General features: G+C 45.5%; 1 protein-coding gene across 1 annotated transcript; it reads left to right on the top strand.

Annotated features, from left to right (window-relative positions):
• The first annotated feature begins 6104 nt into the window (after positions 1-6104).
• PITPNB (phosphatidylinositol transfer protein beta) lies at positions 6105-22523 on the top strand. The gene is made up of 10 exons (XM_080355550.1): positions 6105-6230; positions 8163-8193; positions 9031-9176; positions 10963-11086; positions 12216-12290; positions 13441-13524; positions 17114-17191; positions 17468-17578; positions 17929-18051; positions 21740-22523. The coding sequence occupies exons 1-10, from the start codon at positions 6211-6213 to the stop codon at positions 21788-21790; spliced, it is 843 nt and encodes a 280-aa protein (XP_080211676.1). The 5' UTR covers positions 6105-6210; the 3' UTR covers positions 21791-22523.
• The last annotated feature ends 1559 nt before the right edge of the window (positions 22524-24082 follow it).

The following is a 24082-nucleotide window of genomic DNA, read 5'->3' as shown; positions in this document are numbered from 1 at the left end:
AATGTCATGAGTACCAGCTGATGACTTACAGTCTTGTGAAAGTATTTGCTTCTGCCCACTTGCCTTTATCAATACAGAACCATTACCTGAGCAGCCGTGGTCGCAGCGCAGTTGGCACCGCGCAGGAGTGTGCCAGGCGGCCCTGCCCGCCGCTGCGTGGGCACACGGGCCTCGCACAGACGGGTTTAGTTTCCCTCAATCAGGGCCTTGGCCAGACTCGCTTGATAACAGGGTCTGTGTAGTGTTCAGTATTTGCAGCAGTAGGTCCAATGAATCTAGTTGTCTGTTCATAAAATACGAGCTTTTAAGCCACCTACTTGTATTTCTTAACAAGCAGTTTTACAGCTGGCTTTTTATACAGAAATTAAACATATCAGGGACTGGAGAGGGAGGTGAGAGGAGGCAGAACTTTCATTTGTACCACAAAGTATGCACAAGTTTCTGCCTGGAGAAGTACAAGCCATTTATTTGATTGCATTCAAAGGCTGACAGAGGGCAAGATAACATACCTCTAGATAGCTCTGCTATGTTAGCCAAACACAAGAAAATGCTGGCAATGAAACTCCATAGCAGTGTGATACTGGCAGTTCTCTTGCATCATTTAGAGTCTGGTGAAACAAAGACAAGAGGACAGAGGTGCCCCATTCTAAAACCTGCATCTCAGGTAATTCTTTTCTGGAGGGAAACTTTCCAGGTGGTATTTTGCTGGTTGGTCTGCTCAAAAAGAAAGTTTGGGGCATAATGAGCAAGGTGAGCCTCAGCGTGAGGTAGTGAGCGGTGTCAGAGAGTCAGGCTCTGGTTGCATTGAATGCTCTGATCTTTCTGGCACGCAGCATTATGATGGTGAAACTTCATCTTGGCAAGTATTTGGGCAACACAGATGTCTCCTGTCTAAGTGTGCACAGAACAGGGCTACAGACACAGAATTTCAGAACATTATTTTACAGTTCCACAGTAGGCAGGAATGTGACATCGGTGTGTGTGATTTAGAAATCACTTGACCAAATAAATCCGCTGATCCTGTTAAATCATTCCACGTGGCTCATCACGGGCACGTCTGCAAACCTTTCCCCAGCTGTGGAAGCGAGTTTCTTGTGGAGCACGTGTACAGTCTGAGCGATGTCGGTGCGGCCCCAGCACAGATGTGGGGCAGCAGCAGGGCAGCTGTAGAACGCCTGCGCACTCTGCTCTGTGGAGAAAGGGAACTGAGAGCACCCTGGGGATGTGTCGAGTAAGCTTTCCTAGGCCAGGCGGAGCTTAGCTGTTGTGGATCAAGTTGGAGATTATTTCCTTTAAGTGGCTATTGAATACAGTGATGTAATGGGAATCAAAATGATAATTTACATGCACTGAAAACTGTGGGCATGTGGTAGCGTTAACGCAGCCACAGTGCACACTCTGATCCAAGCAGAGTGTTTCCCAAGCCACGTGCTATGGAGTCGGAGCACTGGATCACCAAGGCTTTTGGTTTCTCTTCTGCACTCCCAGAATTTGCTGAGTGACTGAAGGCTGATCACTTCACCTCTCCGTGCCTCGTCTTCCCTTTCTATCTAATGGGGATAGTAATAATTACCTACCTACCTCACAGAGGTGTTGTGAGGCTTAATTCATTAGGCCCTGAGTTTTGGCTGGATCTTAAGTCAACTTCCAGTCTTACAGCTGGTTACCTGAATGGTGAATGCAGTCAGCTCTGCAAACATCTTAGGGGCATGTTGCTGATGCAGATAATTGTTGCACTTGTCAAGTCTGGATGCTCTTCTTGGAAATATGGATCCGATCATTTATGATTTTCTGAGGGATCTTGGAGGAAAAGCAAGATAGCAGGACAGAGGACTCGATTCTGATATCAGAATATAAAGTTCCTTAGGCTCAGCTTACTCATGGTGCATATATCAAACGCTTACTTTGAGTATGTTCTAGAATACACTGGTTTCAGGAGAATCTTTTCCTTTTTGCCATCGCAAGATCTTAAGCACTAAAGGCAAAGAATATAGGGCTGTGTTGCTACAGTCAGCTAACAAGGGATGGGTGATCACAAAAGTTTCAGTGCAGAAAGACAAAAAGAGTAGTTATTCATCTACTCATATTATGCAATGTAGCAAAACAATTGAGTAAATTGTTCAACTCATATGATGCAAGTTATTGTCTGTACTTTACATCTTTCTGTGATGGTTTGGTGCTAGACATCATCTTCTCATCATTTGGCAGGAAAAATTAGAATAGTGGGCCAGAATGAGTCAGTACAGTGTCTACCCGTGGTGTAGACTCTGATATTGCTGATCATGCAACTTGCTGTGGTCACACGACTGAGAGACTTCATGTGACCTCAGCTGTTTCTAACCAGCGTAACGACATCCCAGGAACACCCAGGATGGAAGTGGGCAGCTTTTTGTTTATAGCAACAGCAAATACTCCCTGTAGTGCTGCATAACATGCCAGAAATAAGCCTCTTTACTTGTAGTTTACTTCCATAACTAAAGGATCTTTTAATCTGTAGAAGTTCTATATTGCCATTCTGGCACAACCCCTTTCCATGCTGCCAGTACATTTCGTACTGGCTTAAAGTTTTCAGAAAGATCTAAATGGGGGTGGGAGGTCGTTCTTCTGTTGCTGTTTTTTAAGGGGGGGGGGGGGGGGGCGCATTAGAAACAGGGATGGGTTCAGATGTAGAGGGAGTTCAGTGTTTGGGAAAATTGGTGTTGTATAAATACGGGAGGTGAGTGTCACTAGAACAAGTCCTTTGGGAAACATGTTTCCATCGGCTTGACACAGGGCACTTGCATTGGCTTAACGAGAGCCATGGAGCTGCATGCTTGCTCGTGGCTGGGAGACACTTCACACACCTCGTGCCTCACCCCTCCACCCCCTGAGTGAGAAACAAGCCCTTTGTGAGGAAGAAAGTTTTATCAGGTTTGCCCAGTATGTGGAGAAATTCAGGAAATGAAAATAACTTGTTCTCCGTTTGATATTAGAATTCCTTCTGTGGAGTTTAAATGCATTTGTCGTTGTTGTATTTGTGCATGGTACAAGTGACAACACTGCTTAATACAGTGAGCAATAAGAATTAGGTGTTATCCACTTTCACATTAAGCCTGCCACATGCAACAATTCTCCAGAACCACAGAACATATTTTAGTTTGGTTTTGCCCAGTTCGTTTTACCGTGTGAGATTACAGACCTTTTATTGACTGTCTTTAGCTCCAACTAAATGGGAACAGTAAACAATCTCTCTGATCAAAATCTAGTTTAATTTGATTTTGTTGGTTAGCCTGCACTCTGGCCTGGTACTGATTTTCCTTCTTTTTAATCATACCTGCCTTAAAGCAGGAAAAAACATTGAAGGGGTGCTACACCCACATATATCACTCTGGGCCATATTTCCTTTCATTAGGTCAGACCTGTTCTGTGACCATCTCTTTCAAGTTGCAGAATAGATGCGGGTGCACAGAAGTATCTGTGAATCTGTTAAGAAACACTGGCAGTTTCAGGCGAGGTGGTAATAATGGGTTTGAGCAGTTTCGGGTTCATTGCATTGCCATGCTGTCCAGAAAGGCTGCAAATGCGCGTGGAAAACGTGGCCCCTCGGTTGCAGAACTCCTTCCCAAGAGCGTTGGGTGGTAACTCAAAGCACTGTCAGCAAAGACTCTTCCAAGCAGCAGCTCTTTAAGCACTTGCTCTCCTTGTACGCAGTGTTAGCCATGTTTGGCCTATATGGACTTTCTTTGTAAATTAAAACTCTGTTTCCAGACAGCATTAAACTTTTTATATTATGAAATTTACCATGTAAAAAGATTTTCATATTTTTATTGAAATTGCTAAGGCATTTGGCCTTCTTCCTTTGTGATTTCAGTGTCTATTAAAGCATGAGTTGTCTCAGTACTTCAGTCTCTTGGTGTAGGATGGTGTTGGGAAGGAATTTGTTAGCACGCTGCTCCCTGTTGCTGGGCTGTTCCTCTGGCCTGTGCCTGAGAAGCGAAGAATTCGTGTGGAAATGTGTGTTCTGTGGCTGCAGAACCACGCGGCGTGACCGACGTGCGGCAGCTGTGCTCAGCGTCCCTGCGCTCTTTGTGCGGCAGAACGTAGGTTCGTATTACAAATAATGATTGGAAATTGCTTTTCCTTTTCCTAGCAGGTGGTGGGAGCAGCGGTGTTTGCTCGCTGTTGTTAGCCATCAGCAAAAGGACATGCAGGGTGGGAAGGACCTTCGGGGGTTGCCCGGTCCCAAAGCTGCATGGGGAGAACTGAGCGCCGGAGCTACGGTGGATCTTCCCCGTGAAGCTACGATGGATCTTCCCTGTGAAGCTATGATGGGTCTTCCCCATACTGATGCCAGCTGGAACTTGCAGACTTAAATCTTCCTTCTGCCCTGTGCAGAAGGGGACGTTGAGCTGAGGTAGGTGTTGGTGACCAGGTGGAACTAAGCAGCTTCCTGGGGAAATGTCCCCTCCATGGGCAGAGACTGTGGTGAAAACGCACGGGCGGGTCTGAAGTGATCAGTCTACGCGGGCTCTGGAACCAGCAGGATGCAGCTACTTGATGATGCTATCGTGTGTGGTATAATTTATCTATAAACACAGAGGATGAGGGTTTTGGGGAGAGTACACGTTGCAGCTGCTGGAGTAAACAAAAGACAAATGGTGTCCATATGGGGAAGGAGCCGCAGCAGGGGACTGCACTCAGCCAGGGTTTTGCAAAACCAAATAAAGGAAAATACCGAATACTCGGGAGCTTGGGGAAGAAGCCACTTAGAGCCCCACCACTGTGCCCTGGCACAGCCCTTTGGCATTTCTTTGCCTTAGACTAAGCCGGTGCAGGCGCAGGTCTGAGCAGCAGTTTCCATAGCATCCGCCTTTCACTTGAATGAAAATATGTTTTCAGAGGCAGAGCCTGTTGAGGATTTTCTTTAAAGCCATTTATCTGTCGTTTGGCAACATGTAATTTTCCTGTCTGTGAATTTCTGCTCTCCTGTAGCGGAGCTGATGTGCAAATGCATCATTCGCTCTTGCTCCCGGCAAACAGAACGTGGGGAAGGGGGGGCAGGGGTGGGGTGGGGGGCCGGGTCAGCGCTGGCTTTGGGGAGAAAGATGCACAACAAGCAGGGGAACACGGGGGGTGTGCTGAGAATGATGCTCAAACAGCAACTCATCAGGGGCCGAAAATCTGCCCCAGCCAGTTTGGGAGACCAGCAATTACCCCACGGAGGAATTAAAATGCAGTAGCTACCCATAAATTAAAGTTGTGCAGGTAAGCGTCCTATGGGTTGAGAGTTGACACAAATGTCCATTTGAAATGCACCTGGTTAGCGACGGGGCAGCTTATTCACAACAACAACCTCTGCAAGTGGAGGTGCCGCGAATGGCTCCACAGCCAGAGCTATTCCTGGGTTTGAGGCGGAATCGTGTCCCTCCCGCAGTGCTGAACTGCAAAGTTTCACCCTTTGTCGGGTCTTTAAACGTGGGGTTGGTTTTTCTGTCCAGAAACTAGAAATAAATTCAGTTGGAATACACTATTTTAAGTAAATCCTGTGGTTTTACCTGAATTACGGCATTAAGTGGAAACGCTACCCAGCTGCTTTGCTCTGAGCGCATCGTTAATCACACCGGGAACACGGTAAAGCCGAATAACGACCGGCGGACGCTGGAACCGGCTCCCGGTGCCGCCGAGCGCTCGTTCGCCCCATCGCTGCGATAAAGTGATTTATTTGCCGCTGGGTCCGCGGGGGCTCCGGCCGCAGGAACCTCTGCCCGGTGACTCCGTCCGCAGCGCCGCCCGGCACACGCGGGGCGGGGCGGGAACGCCCGGTAACGCCGCTTTTCCCGCAGACCGGGGAGCGCCCGGCCCGGCCCGCAGGGGGCGCCAGCACCGCGGGGAGCGCCCGGCGCTGACGTTGCCCAGCGATGACGTCACCGCGCCGACGCGCGAGGCGAGGGCGGCACCGGGACGGAGCCGGGCTGGGCGGCGCGCCCTGATTGGCTGTCCACGGGCGAGGCGGGGCGCCTGCGGCAGCTGCGCGCTCTCGGATTGGTGGCGGCCGGCGCAGGCGCATCGCGCGGCGTGCCCGGGTGCGCCCGGGTCAGGAGCGGGCGCCGGGACGCACGGCGCGGCGGGATTGGGCGCGCCGGCCCGCGGGGGGCGGGGCTTCCCCCGGAAGCGCGCGGTGCAGCATGGGCAGGCGGCGCCGGCCGCGCGTGCGCAGAGCGGCTCGGGACGATGGTGCTGATCAAGGAATTGTGAGTCCGCGCTCCCCCCGCCCCGCGGACCGAGCGGCTCCGGGCCCGCCCCACCCCGCGCCCCCGGCTCCGCTAAGCGGAGCTCGCAGCGCCCGGGCCGCCGCCTCGGCCGCTCCCCGGGCGCGGGCGGGCCCCGCCGCGGGGCCTCGAGGGGCCGCGGTGTCCGGCGGGCGCGCCCCAGAGCGCCGCACCCATCCGGCCGGGCTGCCGCCGCGGGGCTCGGGGGGCGGCCGGAGCGCCGCGGGCCCGGGGCTGCTTCGCGCTTCGCCGCCGCTCCCCGTCCCGCGCTGCGGCCCCGGGTTGCTGCCCGTGTCCGGCCCGGCGGGCGGTCTCAGCCCCGGCCCGGGCCGAGTCGCGTCCGGCACAGCGGGTGTCCCAGCGTGTCCCGCACCCCTCCGGGGCCGCTGTCCCGCCCGGCGGCGCCGCCCGCGTGTCCCGGTGCTCGGGGGTCGGTGCCGGTTCAGCTGGGGAGCAGCGCGGCTGCCCGGGGCCGTGTCGGGCTCCATCGCCCCGCGGTTCTGCCCTGGTGCCGGGAGCTCCGTGTCCCTGGGCAGATCTTTGCCCTCGGGGCTCCAGCCGGTTTGTTCCCCCCTCCCGCCCCTTCGCAGCCGGTAACGTGGAGCCTGCCCTCTGGCTTTAAAGCTGATGCGTAGGTTCAAAATAATAGACGGTGGCAAGTGTGTTTGTTGGGTTCCTCAGAGGCACCCGAGGACACTTCAGAGATTTCCCTGAGCTCTGTCTGGCAGGGCTGAGCTGCCGCTGTCCCCGCACACAGGGCAGAACCGAGGGTCCCGCTCTTGTGTGTGAGCGGCAGCCTGTGCTGTCTGTCTGTCTGTCTGTCTGTCTCGTAGCTCCCACAAGAGATGGTGGGCTGTACTTATTTGTGACTTCTCATCAGATTTCCATGATATTGGGCTCTTTTTTAATTATTGTGTTGTTTGTCATCATTCTTAAGTTTAAAAAACCCCTGTACCTTACAGTTCTCTATTTCTTCACCTTTCCTCGTGCCTATACATTTGCTGTACTTTCCTGATGACACTCGTATTTTACATATTGTCCTGTTGAAGACTAAGGCTGAAGTTGCCCAAAAATTTCCTGTACTGCCTCGTGAGGCACAAATGTGTCCTGACTAAGTATTGAGTCAGCGTCTGCTAATGCCCAGACAGGTGATAGATATAATAGAACTCCTTATGGGAATTTTATTGCGACTGCCCTTGGGCTATGCTGTGTTTGGAGGTAACATCGCTTAAAAGCCCTGGGAACAATGCAGTTCGCTTATGATGATGTTCTGCAGCAATAATGACTTGTGTTGTCTTTGTCCATTTTATTGTGTTAGGTGAAACTGCAAAATGCTGCCCGCACAGTGCAGTATTGCTGTAAAAAATAAACTTCGGCATCCTCGAACGCTGCTGTGAACTGTCCAGTGTTGTGTTAGAGCGACACTGTGCATCAGAAACATGCCGGCCTCTGCCACTTGAATGAGACATGGGCAGTGGTGGCTTTTAAAATGATTCATAACTGCTGTAATTGCCAAAATTCACGTGCAGGCTCTGAGGGCCCGCACGTTTGTCATTCTAAATTGTACAGATGGGACTGCTTACTGTGTAACACATGAAAAAAGCTCACGCATCAAAGTTTAAATGAATTCAGCACAATAGAGGGTTGTGAGTAGATACTAGATTTCCTGGCTCCTCTCTGCAGATTCTAATGTCCACAACTCTTTTTTTTTTTCCTTTTGTAACATATCTGTCATTGAATTTTGCTTGAGTTTGTTGCATTATAGCCACACAGCCTTACTGTCACAGCGTATTTCTGAAAAGAACACTTGAATTAGCTCATTTTGACACTTCTTGGATGTCTTTGTTACAGTTTATGTCTCTTATGTGCAGATGAAGCCTAATTATTCATTTTGTTGAATTTGCTCTTTTTCAGCCGAGTGGTTTTACCTTGCTCCGTGCAAGAGGTATGTCCTGACCCTACCCGCTCATGTTTTGGGGCGCTGGGTGGGAAGGTGTTGGTGTCTCATTGGGATCCAAGCATTTCCCGTGCGTTATCACGTGTGTAACCCCCACGCAGGCAGAATCACCTCCTGCACACCAGTGAGTTTCCAAGGAGGCAAATGCCTGCAGGGAAAGAACCTTTAGTTGTGTCTGAGCCACTCTGGCCTATGAGCCTGAAAATAACTGTGCAGTTCTGTGCTGCAGCAGTTTTGCTGCTGATCAAAGTACTGGGTGACTCCAAACCTTTCCCTAAAGGTGAAGGCAGGAATCATCTTCCAAGAGCTGAAGCTGGCAGTTTAAATTGAAATTAAAGTCACGAGAGATGTCTGAACATACATCTAAAGGAAAATGCTGTGCTTTCTTCCTTCTGCAGTTTGCATTTGATGGGTCCAGTGAGGGCGGAATCTAGATGGTTTCAAGTATTAGTTTGGGAGCCTCAGAGCTGGAAATCAGTCATTTGAAAATCTGTAAACTAAAAATTCTATTTCTTTTATACAATTAAGAACAACGTACATACATACCGTGCTTTGAGGATGAGAAAAATGAAGAACAGCATATCTGTTATGCTGTACCCGAGTGTTGCATTAATACGAAACAATCTGATTATAGACCTGTTGTTTGTGAACTAAAGATAAATTTTACCAGCAGATTGTCAAGCTTTCTTAAATATTTTTATATGGTATATTTTACTTTCCTGATAATTTTGTTTGCATTACCAAATTTTCACTGGGAACAGCTAAATTTTTAATGCATTAAAAGTTTTCACTAATACTGAAATTTTACTTCTGTTAACTTTTCAGTATCAAGTTGGGCAACTTTACTCTGTGGCAGAAGCTAGCAAAAATGAAACAGGAGGTGGCGAAGGAATTCAAGTCTTAAAAAATGAGCCTTATGAGAAGGATGGCGAGAAGGGACAATATACTCACAAAATCTACCATTTAAAGAGGTGAGAGGAACCAACACATAATATAGTCAGTTGCTATCGAGTGAGAAATGTTTAAAAGTAGGGGCAGCCTTCCATTGTTTGCTGTTCTGGGGTGCTTGTGGTTTTGTACCACTCTGTAATTTGCTGAGTTGTGCATGAATACCCTAGTGGGTGGGAAAACATGTGAAATACAGTGGATTTTAAATAATGTGGGATAGAGTAATGGAGAACAGTGGAAAATGTCCCATCTGTGAATAGGCAAATGCATCTCTAAGTAGGAGTAACTTGAATTCTTTGTATATAGCTGAAATGATGGGCTTGGTACCACAGATACTTTGTAGGATAGTCAAAGGACAGGAATGTTGATACAGAAGGACAGAGGAAAGGAGGATAGTTATTACAATATGAAGGAGAAATGGTTTTATGTGTTCGGGTGTTTAAGAAGGAGTTCTGATTGCCTGAGTGCTCTTTAAAAACACTCTATAAGTTCTTATGGTGTGGTAGGGCGATGTTTTTCTGAGAGAGAATGAGTAAGGTAAAGAATATTTTTTGAAGGCAGCATTCATTTCAGAGCAGGTAAACCCAGGGCTATGTGGAAAACTGACGCAAATGGGGTCTGAACCTGCAGGGATTAGCAGTGGGTATTACTCAGGGGGCTGCAGCACCACACGAGCAGCCGTATTGCTGGGATTTGTGATGTGTGGCAAGTTGTGAGGCTTAATATTCCACATGTTTGTAATTGGAGAAAGATTTTTAAAGTGGGAGAGCTGAATACATTTACAGTTGGGGGCACAAAGACAATGGGGAAATAAATGCTGTACAGCAGCGCTGTTGAGTGTCACCCTCACGTTGAGTGTCGCAGCCGCGTGGCAGGAGGTGTGAGGGCAAACGTGGCTTGGGGCTGCGTTGTGTGGGGTTGGTGCCCCCAGTTCCTGTGGGTTGGCTTCAGGCATTGCGCTTTCAGGTGTGGACAAACTAGAGTGGAGACAAGCGTGGGCAGCATGGCTTGTGTGCAAGAGCTGAAAGAATTGTGTTTGCTTTTTCCAGAAAAAGAGAAGTCCCAGCTGAGTGGGACATGAGGTTCCTGCAGTGTAAAAAAGGCATCATCAGATGGCTTTTTTTTCCCGAATCTAAAAGAAAAGAGAACAGGAACAGAAACTGAGGATGGAGCGCCTACAGAGATCGAACTCTGTCCCTTATGCACATGCATACATGTGGTGTGTTTAAAGTCTCCTACTTCAGGGCTCCAGCCTCAAGTAATCTAGAAAATACCAAATTGCTCTTGTGTCGGATTTTGTTACGTTTTTCTCAAACATCCAATTTTTGGCAGCAGCCACGGGCGCTCTGCTGGCCTGGGGAGTGATGGTGAATGTGCTGCCCGGGGGGAGCTGCAGGGTCCAGTACAGCTGAGGGGGCTGGTGGCACCGCTGAGCTCCAGGTCACTTGCTGAGGACCCTGCGGTGGTGCTGGAGGGTTTGGAGGTGACATCTCTTAAGTGGTGCCTTCCCTCAGCAGTTGGCGTTGCTGTTCTTGAAAAGCAAGTGCAGCTTTCATCGTCATCATAATGCTTCCAATATTATGGCTCAGTCTCAATTAGCTCAATTACCTGCCCCATTTTTTTTCTTAATTATCATGTGATCAGTAACATTGTTGGATTTCCTGCATATTTAACAGTGGGTACCTTGGACATCATCACCTTTAAAGCGCTTAGGTAGAATGTGCCTTTCTTATTAGAGTGGGTGAAATCAATGAGGAATTTCAGCTGGCAAATATTGAAAAACTGTCGTGGATGTTTGTTTTTCCCCAGTAAAGTTCCAGGGTTTGTGAGGATGATCGCTCCAGAAGGCTCCCTGGTGTTCCACGAGAAGGCCTGGAACGCGTATCCCTACTGCAGAACAAGTAGGTCACCTGTTGTGTGTTTCGCTGTCAGTGTGCAGTCAAGGGTTATTCTTAAATGGTTTAGGAGAAAAGAGAGTGCCATCAAGTGGAAACTATCTTTCAAATTTTAATGTGATCTCTTCTGAAAAGGAGAGTTTCTGCAGAGCAACCTCGACACACCAGTTACTGGTTCCCGCAGTCTGGGTGTCCCTGGGATAAGCTGAAGAGGTGATTTCTCTTCAGGTCTAGAACAGAGCAAGTTTGAAAAGAATTTAGTTGTTCATAGTCTGCTAGAATAGGTGACTGCTTTGTTTTATTGCTTTTGATTCCGTGCATTCTAAGAGTAGGCTCTTTGTGTTGCTGTCGATCCATTTGAACTATCGTATCTCAGACTCCTCAGGCTCAGGCTGGCGGGTCAGTGTGCTGAGCGCTGACCTGCTGCACACAAATGCTGTCACACTCATGTTGAACGTTTTTTGTACTGAGCAGCAACTGTGACTTGTGGGACTTTTCAGAAACTATTGTATCTAACAATGATTTGTGTTTCCTTTTTGTTTTCATTGCATGTGTTTCCAATGACCAGTTGTGACGGTGAGTATTCGAATTACTACCCATCCTATGTTGTTTTATTTGGAAATGTGTATTATCTGTTATTACTGCTACAATTGACTCTGACTCTAGCAAGCTCGCTCCAGCCTTTTTTATGTGTCTTGCCAGGGTTGCTGGCATAGAGCTCCGTGTTACTTTGTCTGAACGTGGCTATAATTAGAAAGAACTGTAATTTGTCAGAGAAACACTTTCATTTTTTTGCATATGCTTTTATGCCTTATTAATGATTTGAAAATTGCTTTAACATAGAGGTAAAGAATTTCAGGGTTGAGGAAAAGGGGTGGTAAATGACAGTATTATTTCTATTTGTGTGCACAGAGTTAGAGTTGAATTTCTCAAACACGACTGGGTTTAATTTAGTACTTACTGCTGTAGCTGATACTTAAGATTTTGATACTAGTTATCTCATTGTACCTATATCTATGTGTAGGTAAGTGGGCTAGTTTTTTATAATTTAAATAAAATCTGTCACTAATCAAGTCTTTGTAGTGGATTATATGTAACTACAATTTATTTAAACTTTAGGCAGAGAGGTTTAATCAGACTCATGACTTGTTATTTTAATTCTTACAGAATGAATACATGAAAGATGATTTCTTCATAAAAATTGAGACCTGGCATAAACCGGATTTGGGGACATCAGAGAACGTGAGTTGGGATTTAGATGCCAAGCACTAGTAATACTTTCAATACAGAGTCATCCAGATAAAGTGTTCTATATGTGCTAATGGTGGAGAATTACTGCATAAAGTCAAAGCCCTAGCAGTGATTAATGTAACACAAGAAAAGCATTATTCAAATCCCTTGGAGATGGTCAAGCTGTCTCACCTAATGTGATACAAGAACAAGAAGAGGTTGGGTTTTTATATAGTGAGGTCAATGCAGATGCTTGATTCTCACTGAAATATTTCAATGGCTTTTCAGTAAGTTCTTTTTAATTTCATATTCTCTTACTGTAGACATGCTAGTGCTACTTAGGCTGACAAGTTTGTTTGAAAACAGGATTCACGGGGCTTTTGGAGTTTATCTGTAGAGTTATGTATTGAAGCTGCTTCTGTAAATTTTCCAGGCTGGCAATACTCTCATTTTCCTCCCTAGACAGTCGATTTGGTTCACCGGTCTCTTCAGGAGATTTATCTATAGTGACAAACATATTTAAAACCCATCTGCAAAGGAGCAGTTGTCAGTGTATTTTCAGCGCCTGGATGAAGTGCAGCACGGGCTGTGCTGCAGAGGAGGGTGTTTTTGGAGAGCCCCGCTCACTGTGTCAGTTTAGGGATGCTGAACAGCGCACGGCTGGTTACATCGTCAGACCTTTGTACCTTCGTGGCGCACACACTTCATCTGGTCCATACTACAGGCAGCCCTATGATTTGGGGAACCTACTAGATTTAGGCAGATAATTGAAAGCTGCCATATTTGCGCTTTGGAATTCGTGCGGCTTCTTGCTAGATCAAAAAGCTTGTGCAGATTACTGAATGGGTAATGTTTCTAATTAGAGCTTGATTTCATTAGTGCTAACAAGTGTCACAGCAGAATAGAGTTTAATCTTAAATCCAGTTTTCTTGAATGTACGAGAAGTGAAGACACTGTGCTGATTTAAAATTGGTTAGTGAGTGAACCAAACTGTAACTGGAGGCTGTTCCCTTTTAGAAAGGCAGAGGAAGAAAGGATGGGGTTTGAGAACACTGCCTAGATGAAGTCCAGAAAACAATCCATGGCATGCATACATAGTGCATGAGGTGCACCACTGTGTCAGGTGCCAGCATGGAAATCATTCCTTTTTCTCTTTTTGCAGGTGCACAATTTAGATCCAAACACATGGAAGAGTGTTGAAATTGTCCATATTGACATTGCAGATAGAACTCAAGTAGAACCAGGAGTAAGTACACGCTCTGCTGCTGGGATGTGGATGCAGCTTGCAGTTGGTTCCATCGATGCTTTGTGTTGATTGCGAATAAACTAAAATGGTATGGATTTTACCCAACTCATCTGTGGATGTACATGGGCAAAATATTTGGAGAACCTCCCTGTAAACCAAATGAATGCAGTGAAGCATCGTTTTGCTGCCCCGTGTTGTTTCAAACATTCCATGTGGCTGTAGGGCTGAACTGGTAGGTGAATGTCTGCCGCGTTTGTTCTCTTGGACGTGCTCTCAGTGCCCAGCACGGCTGGTGCCGGTGCCTCCGCGCAGTTGGGTGGTGCCGCTTGCCCGTGGTGCTGCCGGGTCCCTTCGTGCCCAAGGCTGGCAGACACTGGATGATAAATGAAGTTTTCTTCTTGGCTCAGGACAGAGATCTGTCTAACTCAGCATTCTGTTAGCTGCCAGCAGCAGATACTTGTGGAAGGATAAGAAACTTGGGATGTACCAGAAGCTGGAAGATGCATATCTCTGAGAGATCAGTCTGTATTTAGTGGTCAGACCTGGCCTGTTGCGGTTCTTAGCCACCTATACGCCTGTGAGCACATCTAATCCACTCACAGTGTAGCCCATCATAGCGCAGGAATACTTGGGACTCGTTTTCACCACGTGATTCGTTTCCATTTCATCTCCCAGAAATTCAGTTTTGCAAAGTCCTGACTTCATTAAGTAAAGACTGACTTTGTGCTCAGACTCCTGGGCAGACTTTGCTAAGTGAGTTATCCGCAGCTGACACCCTTTCCACCCGCTTGTCGCCCCTTCTCTGGACAGGCAGGGGTTAGTTGGGCAGCAGAAATTCTCTGAGACCCACACTTGCAGTCTCTTCTGCTCCAAAAAGTTGCAGTTTTAATATCTTTATGAAGTTTGGGTGATGGAACTCGAGGGCTTTTTCAGCTACATCAGGGTGACAAGCCCGTCCTGCCCCACATGCTTACTTCATGCCTTGGGAAGGCTGCTGGTTTTGGGCAGTGCGTGTCCCTGTGCAGCATTAGGTGTTCTCCACCTGTTCTATTTCTCCAGAGATTCCTTTCCTACAGTTTCTTCATATTTGTTTGTGGACATTAGTGCAGTCAGTCATTCACTCTGTGGGGTAGTTTCTGAAATCATGTGCGTCTCATGGTACTTTTTTTGTGACTGTGCTGCTTGTTTGGGAATTATCATTCTAAGTGGCTGGGTGGGGGTTTTGGTGAGCCCATTTTTTTAGGAAAAAGGAATAGTCAGTGTTGCCAAAGGAGAGTTTTTATTTGTACATTCATTTTCTCAGTCACAGTTCAGCCTGGAAAACCAACTGAAAGGTACTGTCTTGGGTACATTGGGGCTACATTCATAAGCTTCAAAAGATTTAATATATTCAAGATTTATCCTTTTGTTCAGTGAACGAAGCTGGTCTAATCCATTGTAGTGTAGCAGTGACTTTAGTTTCGGAACTACAATCAGCATAAATATAAAAATAGCACATTTCTTTAAGATACTAATGGCATGCATATGTTAACTCATGCTCATTTAAGTATGTGTAGAAATAATTTGGCCAACATCTGTGGCTTTCTTTAGATATAAATTTAACCCTGCCCTCTCTTAATCATCTCCAGCATACAATCTATTCAGCTTTATGTGATTTGTATATAAAAACCACTTCCTAGGAGAATAAGCCTTTTGAAAGAGTAAGCAGAAGTGAACGCTTGGTTGACATCAGAAGAGGCAACATTTTTGGAAACAATTTCTAAGAAAGTAGAGTGTAGTGGAAACAAAGAAATTGAAATCAGGTTTATAGCTATTTTTGTACAATGAGAAATCAAAACTAATGCAGTTTTGAGTTGAAACCCCATACATGGTGTCCACCTGCCTTGTTAGTCTCACACCACTCTGTGCTCAGGGAGTTTTTTCCAGGAATCTGCAGATAAGACATCAGACTTGTGTCATTTTTATCTTGGGTTCTAAGTTTTCTTGAAGTCATTCTGTCCTGTAGATATGCTTTTGAGTTCTATACTACCTGATAGAATGAACTATGTGCTATCAGCAGTACTGTTATTGCTTTTAGCAAGTCTTATAAATAAGAATGAGAACTGTAAAGAAGCGCCCAGATTCTGGGTTTGTTGCAATTATTACTTTATTGTTCATGGCTCACAGTTTCTCTGAATAATTCTTTATAATGATTTGTTGCATTCATGCATATTATACTGAGATTTTGAGCAGAAACTGCCTATGAAATTATATTTGTGTATTTCTTTGGAAAGGTTTTTAGCTCCTCTGTATTGTTATGGTGCTACATAATGATGTTTTGCCTGTCTAGCTTTCAAGAGGGCTTCAGGGCTTTTCAGCTGTAATATTTGTTCCAACACCCGCCCGTTTTTCTTCCTAAGAAGGACTTGTTGCCGTCAGGAGTTAAGCTCTTGCTGCACAGATATTTTCCTTGAACTGTGCAAAGAACTGTTGTTTATTTGTGCTTTGGCTCGAGTCCAGTCTTCTTTCCTTGCATGCTGGTAGGGTTTGTGTATTGAGAGAGCTCCTACAATGCTCCCTTGTCCATCTCAGCTTTATTCTAGGCAGGGTTTTTTCTATCCTTAACAGGCTTTGGGTTAACCGAGTCTTGGCTCAAAGCTTCTGTCTGTGGTCTTTAGCACAGAAAACTTTACCATGACTCATCTGTTTTCTTTGTATTTTTGTTTTCACTCCTCCATTTTACTTGTAGATGGCATTTTTTCCCAGTGTTTCCAGCTGTGCTTATATGTGAGTCCTAAACGCAAGGGCAGAGTTGCTTTTTGTCTGTCCCTGTGCAGTGAGGCAGGATGACAGGTGATGTCCTGTCCTGGGGACTCGGGTGTCCCTGTGGCATCCAGCCTGATGCCACGGCGTAAAACACCAGGTATGTAGGTGAGTTTAAATGCCAAAACACAGATTGCATATGCAAGCAAAGTTCTTACCTTAGCATGTTTTCTGATCACAGCATATTTGAAAACTTGCATCCTACAGTGCGTTTCTATAACCTTGTGTGGTGTATGTACCATAGTGTAGAGCTATGAAGAACTTCTGGTACGAGACACCACAAGTTTTGTTAGTGAATGCGATTTTTAATATTAATGTTTTGGTGGATTTTTGGGTGAGCAGTCTGCTACTTGGAAATATTGATGGGTTTTGTTGATATTTTTGCTCTTACTATTTTTTCAGGAAGGAGGTTGCACTGCAAAGGCATAAATTGCCAAGTATATTTCACTTCAGTCATTCTTTATCCATTCCTATAGCTTGATCCTTTTCCCATTGTCTTCTATTCAGTGTTACTGTTAAAAGGCAGTCATAATCAGTCGTTTTTTTCCACCCAAGGACTGAGGGGGTGGAAACACTATTGCATTCAGCCTCCAGAATATGCAGGACCTGAGGGCCCGAGTAGGTTGCAGTTGGTGGCAGGCACAGTAACTCGTGTGCTGTCTGCTGAAGCTCTTGTACATGAAGGAAAATATATATATATATATATATATATATATATATATATATATATATACACACACACTGGTTTTTTTCCGGACTCTCAGGTGGTGTTTTTTTTATATTACAGGACTACAAAGCTGATGAAGACCCTGCGTTATTCCAGTCGGTTAAGACAAAGAGAGGACCTTTGGGGCCAAACTGGAAGGTACTGAGAACTGACATTACAACCTTATGAAAGCTTTATCAGCAGAAAGAAAAAGTTCACGGTTCCATGGAGACTAGCAGTGTGTGTCTTAAAGCAGAGGGCAGAAATTGAATACTTATTTATAATCATAGTAAAATAATTCCGATAAATTAATAATATAATTTATAATTCTAGTATATGACTTCAAATTATAATTTCTAATAATTATATTAACTAAGTTTCACCGAAGTGAATTTTTTAAGAAATTAAAAATTTCTTCCTGTTACCCATAAACAGAAAGAGCTGGCAACTGATGAAGAGTGTCCTAAAATGTGTGCTTACAAGTTGGTGACTATCAAATTTAAATGGTGGGGACTGCAGAACAAAGTCGAAAACTTTATACAAAAGGTAAGTGCTTCCCTGGTGCTGGGGTGTTGCTGGGAGATGGGGCGCACAGGGCAGATTTTAAAAGCATTCTTCAGCATTTTCAAATACCATGAATTGCTGAACTTCCTTGAAACTTTGTTTTGATAGTGAAATTTGTGGGGTTTTTTTGGTTGTTGTTCCTTTGTTAAAGCGTGTGAGAAGTGACCCTGCTTTAAAATTGGATCCAGGAATGTGAGGGGACTGAACCTGTAGCAGTTTGAAACTGCGTGCAGCTAAAGATTATAGCTTTTCCAATTGAGCAGCGGCAGTCACTTCACTGGTCTTTGGCAGAATGTAAGCCTGTTATCTAATGTTTCTTTATCCTCTTAAAGCAAGAAAAAAGGATATTTACCAACTTTCATCGCCAGCTGTTCTGTTGGATTGACAAGTGGATTGATTTGACTATGGAAGACATCAGGAGGATGGAGGATGAAACCCAGAAGGAGCTGGAGGCGGTAAGGATGCTTTCGGGAGGCTGATGTTGTGCTGTCTGGCTGTGGGTTTATCTGTCGGGGAACTGACGCAAGCGATGTTGTGTCCACCCCTTGTGTGTGTTTGGGCAATTCCTGATGGACATTACAGCTCCTTTAGTGATTCTCCTGCGCAGACCCATGCACTTCGAGCTTCTGCACGCTCTGGTGTGTCAAGCTGGAAGTGGCTGCACGATGACTATTTCTGATGTCACTGAATCCAGAATGTCCAGCCTTGGCCAGCTCTTTATTTGGTACCATACCCATTGCACAGAGTCCCATTCAGTCCCTTTTTACCACTTGTCAGTTAGAATTCAAAGCTGTCATCTTGCTTTTCCATCATGCACCTTGCTTTGTTTCATTTCTAATCATCGTTAGATCTGATCACTTTTTCTCTTCAAACGTCTTCAAGCAAGCTTTACTATGCCACACGACAGTGGTTCCACTCATCCTGATTAGCACAAAACTGGGCATTTCACTTGCAAAAAGGAAGTCAGTAAAATTAAGAGCCCGATCTGTCTTTGGAACGATGGCTGGAAGGAAACTCATCCATTAGGGCACTTTCTCTACTCTTTTCTTGAAGCACTAGAGGACCATCACAGACAGGATGTAGTGGCTTTCCAGAGCCTGACCTTTGGCATGAATCTTTCTCATTTTAAATCCTGCTGGTTTTTAAGTTCTTTGCAGTCTTTGGATTTGCAATTCTATTTCCTTCCCATTTTTGCCAATTGCTTTAAGCCCCAAACCCGTTCAGCTTTTCACTTTCCTTCCATTGTCTTCCTGCTCTCAAGACAAGATATCTTCAGATATAACTTGCTTTTTTGCCCAGTTTAACTCATTCCATCTTCCATCTTTGAACAGATCGCCTGGTGCTTTAGACCTGCTGTTGACAGTGGTTCTGAAGTGCGGTTTTTGGTTTGTGCCCAGCACTTCTTTTCTTTTAGTATCAAAACTGACTGCAGCTCCTCCAGCCTCGGTTGTTTTGCTCTCCACGTTTGGACTTTATGAGCTGTGTGGAGCCATCTTGCGTTGCCTAGAGAAGTTTTCCGGGCTGGGAAGAGGCGTTTCTTCACTCTTCTGTGTGTCAATAGGTAGATGCTCTGAGCTAGTAAAACCAAACTTTCTTTTCAAATAAGCCAAAGGGTTTGTCTGCTTGGACAGTTCCCAGAATATGCTTTGGAAAAGAACGATGTTCACTCCCTCTTGCAGATGTTCTGCTCTCTCATTGGCATTTGGATATCTCAAATGATGTGGATTTCTTCTTTAATTCTACTTAAGGTGGCTCTAGGCATAGGTTATGGTGTTCCTGGGGGTGTAACCACTTTACTCTAACAGATTATTGTCCGAAGTGCTCTCTTTGGCACACCTCTAGTTCTTTATTTGGAGTGAGATGGACTTACCCCATTTCTCTGGGGAGGGTGGTGGCAGTGCAGGGAGTGCAGCCCTTGACACGTTGTGTGCGTGAGGATATTTCCCTTTTGTGTCTCTGTGGATGTTTGTCTTCTGGTAGACAAAGTTCTGTTTCGCATTTCTCACTGGTAAGTAACTTCCTTTAGATATTTTTTTGCAAAATATTTGCTACTTTTTAGTTCTTACCTTAAGCAAAACCCAGAACACCTGTCTCTGGGTGTAACACTTACCCTCTTTCTTAAATATCAAATGTATTTATTTAGTATTTTCTTGTTTTGCAAAGCAATGCAAATAATTTATTTCAAATAGCTTGTTGTGTAAGATGTTAGCATCAGGAACTTAAGTGTATTATTTGCCGAAGAAGTCAGTTTTTCACAAGAGAAATGTGTTTAGTTACACTAACACAGGTTTTCTATGTATATTGTGAAATGTGAGAGGAGTGGGGACCTACTGTTAAATTTTAGTCTTTTAAACTGTTACAATAGAGGTATCTACAAACACCTATAAATGATGCAATTTTGAGGTTTTTGTGGTGAAGTGCATTATTGGACAATAACCTAAAGGCAAAAATGTCACTGCCAAATAAAACGTGAATGCTGATTTTATCCCAAATCATTTGTTTTTAAGTTTCATATTCAACTACATCATCCATTGTGCTAAACAGTAACTTTGATTAAATCCCAAGTATACCACAAAGCATTTGTTTTATGGCCACTGGGAAGTGAGCACTGAGCGATAAGGTGCTTAATGTGACGAGAACATCGTCACGTTTGCATCCCTGCGGATGAACAGCGGCTGTGTTGGCAGCGTTGCACCGCGCAGTTCTGTGATGCTTAAAAACAAACCACGGCAGAAAGGAAGCCGAGTACCATTGGCAGCGTTACATTTCCTTACACACATCGCTTTCTGTTGCTGTTCCCTTTCTCATTAACACCCTTTCTTCTCCCTGCCTTGCGCTAACCCTTCTCTTCAGATTCTGTGCAGTTTGGTTCTTTTGTCCTGTTCTTCACGTTCAGTTGATTTTTCTTAGTTTTTTTTTATAGTCAGGATTTCTGCTTTTGTTCCTTTTTTCTTACTCTCTGAATCCTCACCAGTGTTCTTCCAGAGTTTCTCTGTCCCAGCCCATCCTTTTCTCACTGTTTCTCTTTCACTGGGTTTGTGTGTCTGATTTGGGGAGGTGAGGAGCACCTGTGCTTCGTCAAACACCCACCAGCTGGTCCCCACCAAAAAACCCTGTGTACCCCTTGCAAACCCTCAGCTGGAGCTGAGCCGGCCTGGCCAGGGAAACGCCGTCTGGTCATGTCGATGGTTACTTCTCTCTTACTAACCAACAGCGCGAGAGGTTCTTTATGTGGGAGCTCACAGTTTTATTTTACGTTTAGATGCGTAAGAAGGGTTCCGTTCGAGGCACTTTGGCTGCTGACGTCTAGAGGAGTTCTCTGTAGGTTCTGAGGCATATCAAGCTGTGTAAGTCATGCTGGTTGGAAAAGGAGAAAAGGGATTAATGTTCTGATGGATGGGAATTGCTGGCAGAAATCATCTAAATGGACGTATGTCCAGATAACACTTCTGGGCCTTGCCTCCCTCCTGTTTGATAACCTGTGGTGATCAACAGCTGGAGGTGACCCAGGTGTCCAGGGTACAGAGACCTTCTCCCGATTCCTTGTGCTGATCTGGTGCAGATACCCGGAGTGTGTGACCTGGTGTCACCCCAGCGCTGCGCTGAGCTCCGCAGCCTGCGAGCACCCCGGGGGACAGTCAATGAGCGTCATTCTGCTACGCACCCAGTAGCAAAGTGACCCGTGGACTCAGTCCACGCCGTTCAGGGATGCTGTGGACTGTCATCTTCTGTTAACGTGCTTGAAATCCAATTCCACACCGATATTTGTGTTAAAACTGTTGCTGTGGGAAGCACGTTGTCTAAGAGCTGCGAGCTTTTGAGTATGTGTTCCCGTACTTTAACGCTGCTGTTTCCCGCTGTGAGTGTTTTAATTCGGATGGGATCCCCAGCCAAAGCAGTTTTAAACTCCTGCTGACCAGCATGAGGCTCCTGCGAGCCCGGAGCTGCTGCCCACCAGCGAGGACAGCGCCCAAATTAAGATTCCCTAACGAGTCTTGCGTTGCTTTGGTGTGGTTTGCTCAGTCCTGGTGGCGTTTTGACTGCCCTGCCCTATTTTTCTTGGACATGAATAAAACTGCTTATTTGAGACTTACGGTTTGACGAAATTATTAATGCTTAACTGTGTATTTTCTTTCTCTGCAGTTACGTAATCAAGGCCAAGTCAGAGGAACAAGTGCTGCCAATGATGAATGATGGATTTAACCGTCACATGCAGTGTTATACAAACGTGTGTGTGGATGCATGATTATTTGTATATAATTATATATACGCACATGCATACTGAAGGGGGTTGCTACAGTGTCTCCAGGGTACTATACCTGTCCTCGGCAAAGACTCAAAGGAAACTGCTTTCATTATGTATACCCGAAACAAATAAAAATCAACTGAGTAGTGTCATTTAAAGGATGAATTAACTGCGTATGTTTCATGAATGTCAATACTGGACCAATTTATTCCCTACTTGTTTTTTTCCTGTCTTGAGTCACTCTGCTATAACTTGCCCATATCTCATTGTAAAGAAACAAATTCAAATAAGTTAATTTCAGTTTTGTGTCTTCCCTATGTGACTATTTTTGGAATAGGAACAATGAATGTATTTATAGCTATTTATTTCTGGATTGTCATTATCCTGTAGTCAAAACAGAAAGGAAAAAAATCTATTAGTGGAAATTGGAAGACTTTTACTGTTGAATAAGTTTAACACGAACTTTACCCATTCACTGATTTAAAAGAAAAATCATGTTTTATTGGACTTTTGTATATTGAAATGCTAATGTTTTTTCTTCATTAAAATTGGCAAGATTAAGGAAAAATGGCTTGTGATTTCTAAAATAATTACAACTTGAAATTTCCCAGAAGCTGGCTCTTTTAGACAAAGATACTGACAATACTTGTGGAGTATTTCAAGTATAGCTTAGGCCGTGCGGTGAAGTTGAAGGGGGGGGACGAGCCCTTCCCTAAAATAATACTTAATGAATTCACTGTTTTCCAGAGTTTCACTTTGGAAGCTACGCAAATGGTCTTGATTTCATACGCGTTACACAATGGAATATAATTGTGATTTTTAGCTCTTTTCATGTTGAAAATACACTTTGAAAGAGATGTATACTTTCAGATACGGTGAAAGTTTAAATTGTCGCATCTGATGTATTTCTCTGATATTTGTTAGGAGTAGACGCATAAAAGATGGTGTAATAAAGACCTCCTATAGATCGCTCTCAAATAGGGAAAAAGTCTTGAGCGTTTTGTAAGGAAATATTCAGGGCATGTCATAGGTGTTACCAAAATGCTTGCTAGATCAGAAACAAGCCAAAGTTCTGTTAATGCCTGGTTTCCTCCCAGCATCCTCAGAACCCCCGGTGGGGCAAGCCCTGCCCAAGCTTCCATCTTCTTCACCTCATGGCCACCCAGGTGTCCTGGTGTCCCCGGGACCCGCTGTGCTCACCGGAGCAGCGACCCCGTCTCCAGTGCGGGCAACGATGGGTTCTGGGGACCAGCTGGATATGCCCCAATGGGCGCTGCTGCTGCAGCTGCGTCTGCTGGACTTGGGCACTCATGCATCTCTCGTCTCTGCGCCCTCCTGCCCTCCCTGCTGCAGGTTTGGGCTTTTTTCCCCCTTTGTGTATTAGCAGTTAAATGGTTATTTGTCCTCTGTACCAGCAGGAGGTTGCTTTTGTAAATATTCATAGAGAAATGCGCGCACACACACACGCATGGTTTTAACAGTGCTTGCAGCCAGGAGAGCTGCTGCACACCTGGGAACCCAAGGGCTCGGTTCTCTCTTTGGTGCTGCAATACGAGTCCCGCTGACATCAATGTGAGTCGTAACGCAAACTGAGGGAAAGGGACCCTACAGCTTCATGGGTTTGGACTAGTTGTGAAAATTGGAGAGAATCTTGTAGTGAATGTAAAATGTTTAGTTTACTTTGGCAGTCTCTGGTGTGACCTACAGTAAAACAGTCAATGAAATTTAATTAAATAAATTTGATCATAAAATGCTCTGTCTCTTGTCTTAAGGTATTAGTATTTGCAGCTTGCTAATGGGCATTTAGTTTTATTGAGCTGTATGGGAAGGTTGGAGTCCTCTGAGGCTGCTCCCCAGCGGTTGTGAGCTCAAACCGGTGTGAACGTGAGTAGTGATGGGGAGGAAAGGGCTTGTCTGGAATGTTTTGCTTTAGGATTTCAGGCTGAGCAGCACATCTGCAGCTGGTCCCTCGCTGCTCTAGAGCGGGCAGAAGGTGTTTTGCTGCTGTGGTGACTCCCCGCTGCAGTGCCAGGCTGGTAGTTCCGCATGCACTTGTGTTGGATGCTCTTGGTCGGCAGTGGGTCTGTGTGTGTGTCACCGCTGCCGCTGCTCCTCGCCGTGCCAGGGGTCACCCCAGTGTGTGGAGGGGACGGGGTCTCAGGAACAGAGTGTCAGGGGATGGGGTGTCAGGGGACGGGGTATCAGGGAATGAGGTGTCAGGGAATGGGGTGTCAGGGGAC

Source organism: Nesoenas mayeri (genome assembly GCF_963082525.1).
Source record: "Nesoenas mayeri genome assembly, chromosome: 17".
In the NCBI taxonomy this organism is placed as follows: Eukaryota; Metazoa; Chordata; class Aves; order Columbiformes; family Columbidae; genus Nesoenas; species Nesoenas mayeri.
The sequence above is the reverse complement of the archived record's forward strand: the minus strand, read 5'-3'. Positions and strand labels throughout refer to the sequence as shown.

What these genes read in the sequence shown, in the direction of transcription:
- PITPNB (XM_080355550.1), top strand. Translation starts at nt 6,211, where the DNA reads ATGGTGCTGATCAAGGAATT. An exon ending in ATTTGGGGACATCAGAGAAC is followed by an intron (nt 12,291 to 13,440) that starts GTGAGTTGGGAT and finishes CTCTTTTTGCAG; the next exon opens with GTGCACAATTTAGATCCAAA. An exon ending in CTTTGGGGCCAAACTGGAAG is followed by an intron (nt 17,192 to 17,467) that starts GTACTGAGAACT and finishes ACCCATAAACAG; the next exon opens with AAAGAGCTGGCAACTGATGA.